This window comes from Urocampus carinirostris, chromosome 5, assembly GCF_059441175.1.
Source record: "Urocampus carinirostris isolate Australia breed hairy pipefish chromosome 5, RoL_Ucar_1.0, whole genome shotgun sequence".
NCBI lineage: Eukaryota > Metazoa > Chordata > Actinopteri > Syngnathiformes > Syngnathidae > Urocampus > Urocampus carinirostris.
In genome coordinates this window covers 11,219,992-11,235,103 of record NC_142353.1, presented here as the reverse complement: position 1 = coordinate 11,235,103, position 15,112 = coordinate 11,219,992, and the positions used below count along the sequence as shown (strand labels likewise).

The 15,112-nt window shown below is 39.9% G+C and overlaps 2 protein-coding genes across 3 annotated transcripts in view; both read right to left on the bottom strand.

The window, feature by feature from the left end:
• The window catches only part of LOC148365207 (protein unc-13 homolog B-like), a 111,848-nt gene that overhangs the window by 48,422 nt on the left and 48,314 nt on the right, over positions 1 to 15,112 (bottom strand). The window contains exon 10 of the mRNA XM_088335695.1: positions 14,485 to 14,572. Within this exon, the coding sequence (XP_088191821.1) occupies positions 14,485 to 14,572 (88 nt within the window). The remainder of the gene's footprint in view (positions 1 to 14,484; positions 14,573 to 15,112) is intronic.
• LOC148365209 (uncharacterized) lies at positions 846 to 12,600 on the bottom strand. Of its 2 annotated transcripts, none has more exons than XM_088335697.1 (3): positions 12,483 to 12,600; positions 2,443 to 4,657; positions 846 to 1,280 (listed from the first exon to the last, which is right to left on the bottom strand). In XM_088335697.1, exons 2-3 carry the CDS (start codon positions 4,553 to 4,555, stop codon positions 1,147 to 1,149), a joined length of 2,247 nt encoding a protein of 748 aa, XP_088191823.1. In that variant the 5' UTR covers positions 4,556 to 4,657; positions 12,483 to 12,600; the 3' UTR covers positions 846 to 1,146. The 2 variants fall into 2 exon arrangements, with proteins under 2 accessions (XP_088191823.1, XP_088191822.1); XM_088335696.1 differs by having other exon boundaries at positions 846 to 1,244.

Here is a 15,112-nt window from a genome sequence, read left to right as displayed (position 1 = left end):
TCGTAGTAGTACAAACGCTACTAATGCTAACATTGTGGATGTCGCTGCTAGTTGCTAATGCAAATGTGATTCCCACGTCCTCCAACTTGGCTCCGCTGACACATAAACGATGCTTGACGATTTTAGCCAATATTTTCACTAACACAACCGCTAGATTTGTTAGCAAATAGCAAAGCTTTGGTGACTAGCTTTGCCTTAGATGTTGGCACTTTAACAATTAGGACTAATTCATTTGTAAATACAATCGCTAACTGCTAATATTAGTAATGTGGCTGCTTATGGTAGTGTCTTTGCATTAATGCCTAATGTTCAAATGTTTTTGATACAAATCTGCACCTTTCAAATGAAACCCTGCTTTGGTGACAAACACTAATTATTAACGCTAGCATCGGGGACATAGTGCTAGGTGTTACTGTTAGCGTCTTTGCGATAATGCCCAGCGGTACAAATGCAAATTAATATAAAAATCAAACCCTTCTTGTGTCTCTAACGCTAACAACTAATGCTAGCATTGTGGACACGGCTGCTAATTCCAGATGATTTAGATTAATGCCTAATGTTTAAAAATGCAAATTTTGATTACAAATCTGCACTATTTGAGTTGAACCTTACATAGTGTCACAAATGCTATCATTGTAAACATGGATGCTAACTGCTAATGCTAGCATTGTGGATGCTAGCTGCTGCTAAAGATAGTGTATTTGCCTTGAAGCCTTATGTTTAATTATGCAAATTTGGATACGAATCTGCACCATTCTAATTCAAACCTTAGAGTCCCAAATGCTAACTAATAAGGCTAGCATTGTGGACGGGGAGGCTAGTTTCTAATGCTAGCATTGTGGATGTGGCTGCCAGCTTTCTCTGCCTTAAAGCCTTATGTTTAATGATTTCAATATAAATCTGTACTATTCTAATTCAACCCTCTTAGTGTCCCGAATGCTAACAACTAATTATAGCATTGTGGATGTGGCCATTAGCTGCTAATGCTAGCATAATTGCATGAAGAATCGGGATAAAATCAAGATTGTGATTTGTTTTCTGAAAAAATCATCGTATGTGTATGCCAATTCCCCTTAGAAGTCAGGAAAAAAACAGAAAACACAACAATGCTAATGTAGTTTGTCATTTGCAAAACATTCCATCAAATTACACATGAACAAGGTCTTGAGTGGATTTAATGTTAGTAATGTCGGGAGGCAGAGTAACCACACGGTCAGCAACCTGATCTCCATCTTGGCTCCCACCTGCAAGACAGCATGACATTCGATTAGCAACACATGCTAAAACGCTAAAGACTTGTTGAGCTCAGCTTTCATTAAACATGCTCATCTGTTTATCGAAACAAAAAAGACACCGACTTCTCCCTAGAAAATTCTAATTAACCAAATGGCGGCCATGAAAGAAAAAGAGGAAAATCTAGACCTAAGCGCAGGCATCAAGACAGATGGTGTCAAATTGGTATTAGCAAATAACACTTCAAGGAAAACCGCCAAAACCCCAAACCAGTTCAGAATTTGACACTAGAGTAGAACCCAAGGATACGACGACGCCGCCTTACGACATTTCGTCTTTATGGTGTAGAATAAGATGTTTTTCGACTCTCTTTATGGCATTTTCCTCATTTACTACATAAACAAAAACTGATTTGGGGGCGGCAGTGGCTCAGCAGGTAGAGCGCTCGTCTCAAGAGATCGTAGTTTGATTCCCGGCTCCTCCGTGCTACATGTCGAATTGTCCTTGGGTAAGACACTGAACCCCTAATACCCCCAATAAACAGGTTAGCGCCTTACATGACTGCACGGCCGCTATTGGGAAATGTGAAGCACACTGTAAAGCGCTTTGGGAAGTCTTGACTTAAAAAGTGCTATATAAATGCAGACCATTTCATTTCATGATAGAATTCAAACTTTGCGCTGTTGGTGTGTATGACAAGTAACATTTCTAAGATGTCTGTCTGCTACTGGCTGTCATCATATAAAACCGTGGTCTGTTATTGGTCTGTGTCACGACCTCATTGAGATGCTGATACGCTATTAGCTTAACTACCTCCCACAATGTCCATCTCCCCCCTACTCTGCATCCACCCGCTACTCCACTCGACCAGCTCAAGTCACACTACAAGTAAATACAGTGTATTTATTTCTCTAAAAGTACATTTATTTATAATCACATATCTATACATGTATATATTACATGTAAAAAGTACCTCGTATATACTACTGTGTTATTTGTATTTCTATATCTGGGATAAGGGCATTAGCTAATTAGCTCCACTTCGGAACATATTCATGGCGTATCCAGGGGTTCTACTGTATAAAACCTACGGACCAGGCCCAATGTATCAGATTCCACCACAGTCAAATATGAAGGAAAAACAAAATTTAGGATTGGACTCAATAAGTTATTAGGAACGTATGGGGGGTTTCTCGTTTTTGGACTCACCGGCCAAGCGGCGCCTCATCTCCGCCTTTTCCCGTAAGATCTGCTGGAAGCTCCTGACAGTTTTCGGAAGGTCCACCTGGCTTGTGTCACGGTTTTGCTCCTCATCTTCGATGACAGATTCGCCTTGGATGTCTCCTGTTGGATCTTCGGCCACTGACATGGATTCCGTGGTGGTGCCTTGAGAAAGCTGACTCTTGATGGTCCAATCTGGAGGCCACTCCTCAGGAAAATCTGGTGCGCTAGTCGGTACGGATACCGGGTAAGGCACTAGTTCTAAAGTTGGGTAGTGCTGTTCTCCAACATCTTCATAGTTTTGGCTCACAAGGTCCCAACTGAAGGATTTAGGAGGCATTTCGAAAAGTGTGCACGTATCAAAGTCTGCCAGATCATTTGGGTCCTGGTCCTGATCTGAGGGAACTTCAAGTTTGCAAAGCGCTCCTCGCAAAGTTGAACTGAAGTCGGAAACGGCTCGACTGATACGTCGGACATTGAAGTCTGTTTGGAGAGCTTGAACAGGGTGTTCAGGAGTTGGCCTAATAGTTCTCCAAGTTCTTGCGGTAGAGTCTTCGTACGTCAAGTAATTTCCATCGTAACTACTTACCTGATTTGATTGCGCGTAATCAAACGAATCTGAGTGTCTATAATTCCCGTCAAAAGAATGGTAACCAGAACTTTTATCCCAGGTGTCATTTCCGGTGTGCGTCCTAAATCCCGGCTGGGATTTAGACCTTTGCTTTTGCCAGTCCTCCCGACGTGAGGATCTCTTTGCAGAAGAGTTGCTGCAACGCTGCCTAGATCCAACCGAGGTATGACCTGAGTTTACGGCATGGTCTCCCCAACCAACAGCTCCATCATATAAAACATCGGATTTATGACCTTGTGGGTAAAAAGTTTCCTGGTTCCAAAGTTGGCCACCAGCAGCCTCATCTGTCAGTTTGGTAGTCCAGTGCTCTTTTGCCGGATCAGTGGCGCTCTCTAAATCGGACTCTGACTTGGAACTTTCAGAAGACAAGGAAGTTGTGCTTAGGCATTCTTGGCCAAAGCTTGTTTTTCTTGCTAGTGCAGCTTCTGGGATATCCGAGCTGAGGTCTGAGGTATCCTCGAACTCTTCAGGGTCTAGATGGTTAGCTCTCTCTACGATTGGAGATACAGAGTAGTCCTTTGCCCTTGGATGTCGCAGTCTCTCTGCCGAATGGTTGTACTTTGACGCAGAGCGCCCTAAACTCCCGTAAGTATTATCAGACCTCCTGGATGTGGAGGGCACGTCCGATTGAATAGTCTCCGACCAAGAACCTTGGCCTCGAGGCCCCGACCAAGTTCCTTGACGTTGTTTCCCCTTTCCACTGGAGCGGATGCCCTCAATCTCCAGTAATACGGCATCAACACAGGACGAAACCTCCTCCACGGAGCCCTTCACTGAGGTGAGGTAATCCCTGAGGTCTGAGATCTCCTCCTGGATTTTGTTGATGCCCCTTAGCTCCTTGAGAATGTGATCAATGACGGCACTGGAATCTTCCTCCCCCAGACAACCTTCCTCGGCCTCCGGCAGCAGCGGTTCCGGGACGGCAAAGTCATAATCCAAGGTGTCCCCGGCGGAGTACGGCCTCTTGGGTCGAGCACGAGGGGAAGCGAGGGGGATGCCATTCCTTTCTGCAGAACCGGAAAGCGGGACCGTGGTCGGTGGCAGCTCCGGGGACAACGGCAGCAAACCCTCGAAGGAGATCCGCTTCCGGTTGGCAGGGGATTTCCCGCTTTTGCGCTGCAGGGTGCAGGGGATCCGTAAACACCCTTCCCGGGCCAGCTGCACTTCACCGACCCGTTGTGGTCCCATTAGTCCTGCGTGTCCTTTTCCATTGGACACAACGCTCAAAGAGCATGTTCCCTCTCTTTGAACCGATTTTAGTCTGGGATCTTTTGGAGGTTTTTCCTGATCGGATTCATGTTCGTAATCCTGAAGTACGTGGTGGTCTACCGACCCTTGGAGCAGCCGATGAATCTTCCCGCGGATTACGAGAGCTACTTTAGGATTGGGGGCTCGCTTTTTGGTCTTGGTTGATCCCTTAGGGGGCGCAGTGACTCCATGTGAGCTACTGGAGCGATTCTTAGAGAACATGTTCCTTAAGGTCTTCTCAGCATCTTTGTCATAAGGTGACTTCCTTTTTCATACCTGTAGGAGCGTTTTCTGTTTTTTTAGTCAGCATGTTGTAACTTCGCTCTAAAGAAAAATGGACAAAAGTTAGCACTTTTGGTAAATTTGGTTATATAGTACAGTATTATTCATATACTCGCAAAAAAATGGATTGAGACGTCTGAGGAATGTTACCTCAAGTCAACCTCCTAGCAGTAAGTCAGGGTCCCCAACATGGTGCCCCGTAAGAACACCTGAGCAACCTGCAGACCAGTTCTGAAAGTAGCTCCCCAGTGACGGGTCATTGTGATTTTCGAGGAAATTGTATTTCTAGCTGGTCAAGTCAAGTCAAGTCACATTTATTTGTATAGCCCTTAATCACAAAAATGTCTCAAAGGACTGCAGAGGATTACAATGACACCATCGCCTGTTCTGGTAACTGGTATGTTTCAGGAGTCTACTGAGGCTATTCAACCCTTCTTCTAATCATTAAACCATGTAATAAAATAGTAATAACATAGGTTATTTCTAGTCAACAATGGGTCATTGTGATATATAGCTAGAATACATATTTAGCAGTTGACTGAGCTTCTTTTAAAATAACTTTGAATCAACACAACCTGGTAATAACATGTTGATGACATAGTAATATCACAACAAGTCATTTTAGCCAATGAAGGGTCATTATGATTTTCTAGGAACTGTGATTTCTAGCTGGCATGATGTTTTAGTGGTTGGCTGAGCCTATCTTAAATCTACTGCTAATTATTAGAACCTGGTAACAACATAAGTTCTTTTAGCCAATGTTGGGTCATAGTGATTTTTCAGGAAATGTGATTTCTAGCTGGCATGTTTCAGGGACTGACTGAGCTTATTTTAACCCAAATTCTAATCATTACAAGTGGTAATAAGATAGTAATAAAAAAATTAGTTATTTTAGCCCATGATGGGTCACTGACATTTTCTAAGAAATGTGATTTCTAGCTGACATGATCTTTTAGTTGTTGACTGAGCCTATCTTAACCCACTAAAAACCTCGTAATAACATATTAATAACACAGTAGTTACAAAATAATTTATTTTAGCTAATGATGGGTCATTATGATATTCTGGGAAGTGTGATTTCTAGCTGGCATGGTGTTTTAGTGGTTGACTGAGCCTATTTTAAACCCACTTCTAATTTTTAAAACCTGGTAATAACATAGAAATGAGACAATTGATTTTAGCCAATGTTGGGTCATGGTGATTTTCCAGGAAATTTGATTGCTAGCTGGCATGCTGTAGCAACTGTCGGATTGTTTTAACCCTACTTCTTATCATTACGACTTGGTAATAACATGGTAATGACATACTAACGATATAGTAATAAGTAATTAGTCCTTTTAGTCAATGTGGGGTCATTGTGATTTTCTAGGAAATACAATATCTAACTGACATGAAATTTCACATCAGTAACCCGTGATTGAAAGCTTTCTTTAAACAAGAAAGCTTTTTAGTAAATTGTCCGTATCGTTAAAAGCTTATGAATGTCGGCAAGAATTAAAATGTTGAATATTTTCGGGGCTTTTCTGCCGGCTTGTGATGAATTACGGCTAAGCGGTGGCAATACTCTTAAGGATATTGCTTGAGTGACGTTTTGATTGGCTGGCGGCGTCCCGAAAGTCCTTCGCTGATGACCAAAAAGGGCAAATGTAAATTACGATGCTTGTTGTTCAGCGGATGACAAATCCTGCACACACGCCCCTTTGTTTTTGTTTTTTTGCCCTATTTCCTTGTTTCGTTTTTATTTTGTCCTTTTTGTGATTTTTTTTTTGTTTTCCCATTATTTTTGAATATTCTCTTCATTTTTGTTTTGCAGTTTTCTCCTTTAACTTTTTTAATTTTTCAAGAAAAAAAAACGTTTTTTTTGCCTTTTTCTCCTGTTTTTTCTCTCCACTTTTTTCTTCTTAGTCCTTTTTTTTTACATTTTTCTTCTTAGTATTCATTATTTGTATCATTTTTCTTATTCTTTTCTAAAAAAAACAAAACTTCGGGGCACTTTTTTTCTGTAACTTTCCGAGAAAAAAAGGGAAAATGCAACTTCACCACAATAGGGGGCAGTGGCATTCTCAGTGGGAGATTGTTTTGTTTACATTTAGCCTCCACGCAGTGTTATAAGCATTAAGGGTGAGGTTTAGACTCGAAGTTTAGACGGCCCTCAAGTGAGCCCATGAAAAAAATGTTTAACACGGTGCCTAGATGGAGAGACAGAGAAAAGAAAAGTCTCCTAGTGTGGAATTTCACTGCGACATTGGTGGGAAAGAGCAAAGACCGGTGTGCTTGCTATGTGATAAATTTTGGCAGCGGACAACACGAAGCCAGATAAATTAAGACATTACATACTAATAATGTGATAAGACGCTCGAGTTTTCTGCAGTGAAAATGTAACGAAACGTTGATGTGGCATGGACAGAGTTGATGTGTTACCATCAACATCAAGCAACCGATGTTTTGCACCCACCAATATTATGAAAACACGTCCCCAAAAAAAAAAGATCGTGAGAGGATTTCTTATTCAAAGGTTTGGGATTGACAGAAAGTAATTGAGAAGCACTGCTCTGGTGAGAAGAAAAATCACAAAAAATGCAAAGTGCATTTGTTAAAAGCGTTTTTTAATTGATCGAAGTGGAATTTGTTGTTTTCGTGACAATAAAACGTTTGGGGGCTTTTATGGCTAGTTTAGCCGTGACCCTCTTGTCGCGTTGCCGTTTTTTAATGTGCACAAATTGCAACTCAGGGGGCAAAAAAAAAACGGTACTTCAACACTTGAACGTGTGACACTCCAATCTGGAGATTTCCTTTCTGCAAGGACGCCATTGATTGGTGCTAAATGGCAGGGACGATCAATGGAGTAGGTAGGGCTTTGAGATGGCAAATCTCGCCGTCAATCAGGCTTTTTCTTTTGGAGGCAATAAAGAAAAGAGAGTGACGAACGGCAAAAAGAAAATGTCCTCCGTCACCTTGAGCAGGGACGAAAACTGACACAACATTGGAAAGCTGCATTTGAGTTTAATTTTTTTTTTAATTCAATCAATGGAAAAGCTCAATTTTACAGATTCGAGGCATCATTGCTGTCGTGCACTTTCTGGACATTTTTTACGTATTATCTGTGTTTTTTTCACTATGTTTTGTGTTGTTATCCAATACTAAATTTATTACACCCTGGTCATCCTTGAAGGGGAATTACCTCTTGTATTTCTTATTTCACGCATGCTGAGGTTTTTGAGTTTTGCCTTGCCCACATGTTGTTTTAAGATCAGGGAACGTGCAGTCCAGTGTTTTTTCTTCCCGTTTTGACAACTACACTATGGATTACTTCTATCCTATGGACATGGGTTTTAACACACAAGAAATTTCAACTCCTTGCCCTGAAAAATTCTCGTGCCGGCGTGATGAAGGGGCCTATCGTGGAAGAAAAGCCGGAGCTAGCGAAGCGGCTAGCGGCGTTATAAGTCTTCGGTACCATCCGTAATCATGGTAAATGCAAACTCACGACCAAATAAGATCATCGAGTGCTGGTGGAAAACATCGAAGCGCACAGGGAGCGCAGTTGCTGTGTTTTGCGGAAACGTGGCTCACGTTTAGCATTCCGGACGCTAACGTGTAGCCACCCGGAGCTACCCGGAGCAATCCGGCTTCAACGCCGCTAAACAGAGACACGAAAGCCGGGGGGAATCGGAGAGGAGGCGGACTTGCTAACACGAGGTGGTGTATCCCTGGATTTTCACAAAGAAAAGTTTTCCATCTGCCGCAGGGATGTTGAATTTTTGGACTGGCGTGACGTCATCCACTTCGCTACAAGCACCCCGAGGGCATCATGTTCATCTGTTAATAAACAACGGGGTAGACTACTGGAAGTGTGAATTTCCCTACGGGGATGAATAAAGTATCTATCTATCTATCTCTATCTATTTTGTGATAACGAGCTATACAAATACAAGTGACTTGACTTAACTTGTGTTGTGCCTCTTTAGTTGAGTAACCACAACCCAAAAACATTGTGTTTTTGTTTTTCTTACTTGGCTTGTTATAGTCCTAGTGTTTTAAATTCATCAATCTTTATCTTTGTTTTCTAAAATCACCACGTTGTAGAGAATGTGTAGATATATTCTCTGACAAGCCACAGAAACCTTTTCTTTTTCTTCCTGCTACAGAAACTACTCACACTTTTGAATTCCTTTGATTGACACAAGTATCACACCCTACCCACACAAGAAAACTTTTTTGTTCCATCAGGTGATTAGATTAGTGGAGCCGACTAACAAGGTTTTCCATTGTAATCAAAATCTAGGGCTGTGCTCTCATGTCATGATAGACCGATGTTGGTCCTGATCATAAAATGTTTAGTATGAGAAATTGATCTAAACATGCGTGCTTGTGCTTGAGTTTTCTTTTTTGTTAATTAGATTCAATTTTTACTCAGAAGGCCTGCAAAGGAGGGTCACATTGGCAAAGCCCGCCTTCCCCCACCTCTCCACCCACTTTTCTCATATTAGGCCCAACAATACTGAATCCTATGTTTCTCTAAGAAATTACAATGTTGTCATCTTACTCAACTATCCCTTTTTTCCCCACACGTTTTCTCTTATGTTAATTAGAAATGCAAGTTTTTCTTGTCACAATGACTTTTATTCTTACATTCGATTCAATTTTGCGTGTTATGTAAAGAAATGTAGTTTGTTAGTATAAAACTGCTTGCATTATTTATTTGTGTGTCTCTATTATTTTCTTTCTGGACTGCTCAATGAACATGAAAATCAATCATTTTTTTATAGCTTCTTTCATGAGGCTATTTCGAATTAGTTCAGGTGGAAAACCAACTCGGTCACCACCGAATTAGATTCTGAACTAAATAAAAAAGAATTAAAGCAATTTTCTCTATAACGTTGTGAAACCGGATTCAGGTTTTCAAGAAACACTGGTTTATTTTTCAAATAATAACTTTGTGAAAGACCACAAAAAAGTAAAACATGTAGGAGGTATCTAATTTTACACAACATTGTGGAGCAACAACAAAAACTGGCGCAAAACAATATTGTGGAGCTGGATTTGAGTTTTTAAGAAAACAAGAATCATTTAATCCAAAAATATTTAAGCAAAAGAAAGTAAAAAACGTTTGTGGTGCCTCTTTTGGAACACAAAACATTGTGGAGTGACCAGAGTCAAAGAATAATTATCTTTTGTCTTCTGACAAGGTCACTTATCAAGAAAGTACGAAATATGCGAAGTGTTTTTTGTAGCATACAACGTTGTGGAGTGACCACAGTAAAAGTTTAACATAATTTGTATCCTTTAGCTCCTGACACAGCATAAATAAAAAAAAAATTGTTGTTTTAGGTATTTTTCTTATTTCATAATAACACAACATGGTGAAGCCAATCTTACATTTTCAAGAAAAAAAATCGCAAACAGAAATTTCATATGGACGCAGGCTATGTAGAAATACAAAAATCTGTTTTGAGCCTCTTTTGACAAACACACTTAGCTCAGTGGTCCCGCGCGAGCCAATTGAGTTAGCATGGCCGCTCCACAAACAATCATGGCAGGTCGGCCAAGAGTGCTTTGTGGGGTATATAATTCAATCATCCCTCTCCGTGACACTCAAGTGAATGACAAAATTTTAGCTCGCTGATGCTAACAACTTTAGCTTGCCCTCGACATATTATTTTGCTCTGTAACTTTGTCCGGCACAAATAAGAATAAATTTGATCGATCTAACTTAAAGAAAAAAGAAAGAAGCGAAACTAAACAATTTGCACGGCAATTGTGACAGTTGGAGCTGGGCTCTGGCATGTAGTCATTAGCATCTATTTTTTTGCATGTAGTTGTTAACATGTAGTCGTTAGTGCCTACTTGTTAGCAAGTAGCCATTCGCATGTAGCTGTTAGCAAAAAGTCGCTAGCATGTAGTCATGTAGCTGTTAGCATGTAGTCGTTAGCATGTAGAAGTTGGCATGCAGTCATTAACATATACTCTTCAGCATGTAGCTGTTAGCATCTATTCGTTAGTATCTACTTGTTAGCATGAAGTCTGTAGCCTCTACTCCAGGGGTGGCCAACCCTGTCTTCGAGAGCCGCTGTCTCTGCTCCATTATTAAGCTCTCACAAAGCCTGCTAACAAGCTGAAAATTGGCATCACCTGTGTTGGAGCAAAGAAACCTCCAAAACATGCAGGACCAGCTTGGCCGCCCCTGTTCTACTGTTTAAGATGTAGTCATTAGCATCCACTCGTTAGCATCTACTCATTAGCATGTAGTCGTTAGCAAGTCAAGTCATGTTTATTTGTATAGCCCTTAATCATAAGGAGTCTCAAAGGGCTGCACAGACCAAAGATTATTGCAAACTACAGACTATTATTATACTGATCTGAAACCTACACGAGGAAAGGAAAAACTCAAAAACCTCAGCATGAAGAAGATGAAGAAACCTTGGGAAGCATGCACTAGTTAGCATCTACTCTTTAGCATCCACGCGCTAGCATGTCTTCGTGAGCATGTAGTCATTAGCATGCCTTTTGCTCATGGTTACAGCACCCCAACATAAGTTAGTGACCCACTTGGGGTTTGCTGTTTACTGTGTGCTACTATTGTTTTGAATAATTTAGCTTGCTAGCTAATAATGTTTCCGTTGTTTTATTTTTATACAAGACGTAAAAGGCCATTTTTGGTTTGTTGCAACTTCATCATTTGTTTTGAACTTTGCTAGCTAGCTATCTAGTACTGTTTGCCTTCCATATTTTCGAATAATTTAGTAAGCCAGCTAATATTTTTTTCCGTTTTTTTCCTGACTTCAAAACATAAAAGGCAATTTTTGGTTTGTTGCAACTCTCTGCATTTGTTTAGAATCTTGCTAGCTAGTTACCTAGTACTGTTTGTGAAAATCATTTTAATTTAGGTAGGTGGCCGGCTAATACTTTTTTCTCCTTCAAGTTTTTTAAAATACTGCTTGACAAGGTAATCATTTTGTTATATTGGCCCAAAATGAGCAAACTGCGTTTGTAAAATATGAGTAAGAGAGAAAAATCGACCCGTTTTTAGGCACCTCTGGGGCGGGCATTTTGTTTTGCAGCATTTCTTGTACGTGTGAAATATTGAGTTCGAATTGTTGTTTCAAATATTTTTTCCGCTGGTAAATTGTATTGTTTATTTTTTAAGCATTGTTGTTTTTGTTTTGTTTTTAATTAGAAAACAAAAATATACAATAAACATTTCACAAAATTAAGTAAATTGCAAAAAACATTTGACAATTTGAATGTGAGCAAAATGAAACTGGAGCCAACATTTTATTTCCCTAAATATTAAGAGAAAGAAATTGATAAAATATTTTTAAAACATAATGAAATCACTATCACAAAATGATTAAAACTAAATAAAAATACAAAACTGGAGCCCAAAACGTCAGTTATTTATTTTTAAATAAATAAAAATAGTCATAAATAAATAAATATTTACGATAAAAATTGGCAAACAAACTGGAGCTGAGAATTGCATTATTTTGATCATTTAATACATGTGAAATAACTGAATAAATTACAATTACATGTTAAAATTATGATAATATTTTTTGGGGTTAAAATTATATTTTATTAATGAGAATTAATTATGCGAGTGACTTATCAACATTTAGTCCATGTTAGTAGTCTCCAGGTGCTTTTTATCACTACTTTCTTTTTGTTTTTTTGTCCTGGATGAATGTGTAGATCCGCCTAGTGACAGATGGGAGAGAGGCTAAAAGTGCACCGTGATTGGTTTAAAAATAGAACACACCTGAAGACCGAGGTTGACCAAGTGAGAACTCGTGTTGGTTCCTCAAACGTCTCCTTTCCTTTCTCTTTTTTTTCTCTTTTCCTTTCTAGTCATCATCTTTGCTCTTACCGGCGTTTTCCCGCTCCGAAACCTCCGACGGGTTTTCCCGTCTTCTTTTGGCCGAGCTGTCAATCAAATCCATCTCTCGTGAGTCCAGTCAGGATGATGCGTTCATGGTCTTATCGCCTTCACATCCTTCTTCAGACTGATGAAGACGATCACGACTTCCTACACTCTCCTCTCTCTCTTGCTTGCCAGTGCTCTCTGCCTCCCTCTCTCTCTTTCTCCTCCCTTTACTTGTTACTCTCCCTCTCTTTCTTGACTCTCATAATCTGGACTCCTAATATCTGGCTGTTTGTCTATCCATTTATTCATTCATTCATCAATTCCCCAATTCATCCACCATTCATCTTTCCTTCCATCTTCTCATCCATCCATCCTACCATCCATCTACGCATTATCTGACCATCCACTCTCCCGTTTATTCGACCATCCATTCATCCGACCAACCTTGAACCCATCCACCCCACCATCTGACCATCTATAGCAGGGGTGTCATTTCAACTTGGGGGCCACACGATAGAACAAACATTCTTTTGGGGGCCGGACTAAAACATAAGAGAGAAAGAAAAAACAAGAGAAAGAGAGGGGGAGAAAATTAGAGAAGGTAGGACAAAGAAAGAGACAGAGAGATAAAGAGATAAGGGGAAAGAGAGAGAAAGAATGAAAGATGAGAGATTGAAAGAGAAAAGGAGAGAAAAGAGAAGGAGGGAAAGAAATAAGGGGAGAAAAAGAGAAGGAGAAAGCTAGAGAGATAGAAAGAGCGAAAAGAGAGAAAGGATAAAAGAGAGAGCAAAAGAAGGTAAAAAGACACACAGAGAAAGAGAAAAAGCGGAAGAAAGAAAGAGAAAGAGAGAGAGAGAGAGAGAGAGAGAGAGAGAGAGAGAGAGAGTGAATGAGAGAGAGTGAGAGATTGAGAGAAAAAAGGAGGAAGATAGAGAGAGGGAGAGAGAGAGAGAGAGAGAGAGAGAGAAATACAAGTACAGTGTTTATGAGAGGCACCTGGCTTTGGCAACATCAAGTGGACATATTTCAACCTGCAGCTCATTTTTCTCTTGCGCTTCTATGAGTGTTGGCTCGCGGGCCGGATTTAATCCCTTAGCTGGCCTGATCCTGCCTGTGGGCCACCTGTTTGACACCCCTGATCTATAGTATAAATGGTCAGATGGTGGGGCACACTGGTTCACTGGTTCAATGTATACAATTGTTTTTGAACCAGTGCGCTGGGGCACACTATTGTGGCGTGATATATTGTCGAGTGTCCTGAAGAAATCCATCCTCCCATTCATCTATCCATCATCCGACCATTCATTCTCACATCTCTCTGACTATCCGACAAAACCTACACCCATTCACCCCCCATCTGACCGTCTATACCAGTGTTTTTCAACCAGTGTGCCAGGTCACAGTAGTGTGCCGTGAGACATCTTCAAGTGTGCCACAAGACATCCGTCCATCCCCTTATCCATTTATTCATCAACCGACCATCCATCCGCCCATTCATTCGACCCTCCGTCCATCCGACCAACCCTATAACCACCCACCCCCCTATCTGACCGTTTAACAATCCGACCGTCCATCTGAACATCCATTCGACTATCATTCAATCCATCCATACGACTTTCATTTCAAGCAAGAACACTCATCCTTGCACCACAGACGTCTGCCAAGACGGAAAAAGTTAACAAAAATGGCAGAAGAAAAAAAAATCTTGGAACCTCACCAAAATGTAATGGCTTCTTCCTTGAACTCCCCCACCCACTTCTTCCAACACTCTCCTTCCCTCCTCCTCAATGTTATTCCAGAAATTAATAAAGTCATTTTTATTTCATACCGCTAATTGAAAAAAACTGAAAACTCCTTGAAAGGGGTAACAGCAAACACATATTTTCTGCATTTTGGTTTCATTAACACCAGACCCAGCATGTGCAAATATGGAGCAGAAAGTCAACCAAGCTGCATGAAAATTGGTAATAATCATTTAAAAAATAAAATAAATAAAAAGTCCTACCAGTAATAGCTCAGCCCGGATTTTGTAGTATGCTTTAAGCCAGCGGATCTTGGAAGGAGAGCACAAAGGTGGACCATCTAGCGAATAGCTAAGTAAGAAATCAAGAGGAAAAAAATGTGAGATCAAGATCTATTACATTTAGGGCTGTAACTAACGATTATTTTCATCATGAATTGGTCGATTTTTATTTTTGATTATTCGGATTTCATAAAAACATTTTTTATTTACTCCTTTTTTTTCAAATATTGAACTCATAGAAAACTAGTGCACAAAACAACATATCCCATATTATATATATTTTTTTTTAATTTTTAAGTTTTTAAAAAAAATTGACAATGAACAAAAATGAATACAAATATATGCTATACACCAAGATAGTCTTTTCCTACCACCTTATCCGAAGATTATATTGATTTTGGAATTTTCATACAAAACAAAAACGAAAGAGTAATAGATTTCATTTGATGTGTAGCCATTTTTTATCCATAAAAAATACAGTATATCAATAATGTAAACCCACTTTTCAACAAATAAGATCCCAAAATATAAATTATAAATAAGATGCTTAAGAATCTGCCCCTTGTGTTAAGTTAAACATGTCATTATTATTGTTTTTCTTTTAACTTTA

Coding starts and splice junctions, on each gene's coding strand:
- LOC148365209 (XM_088335697.1), bottom strand. CDS start 4,555: ATGTTCTCTAAGAATCGCTCCAGTAGCTCACATGGAGTCACTGCGCCC. Junction 1,281..2,442: donor GATGAGGCGCCGCTTGGCCG/GTGAGTCCAAAA, acceptor TTAGCGTTTTAG/CATGTGTTGCTAATCGAATG.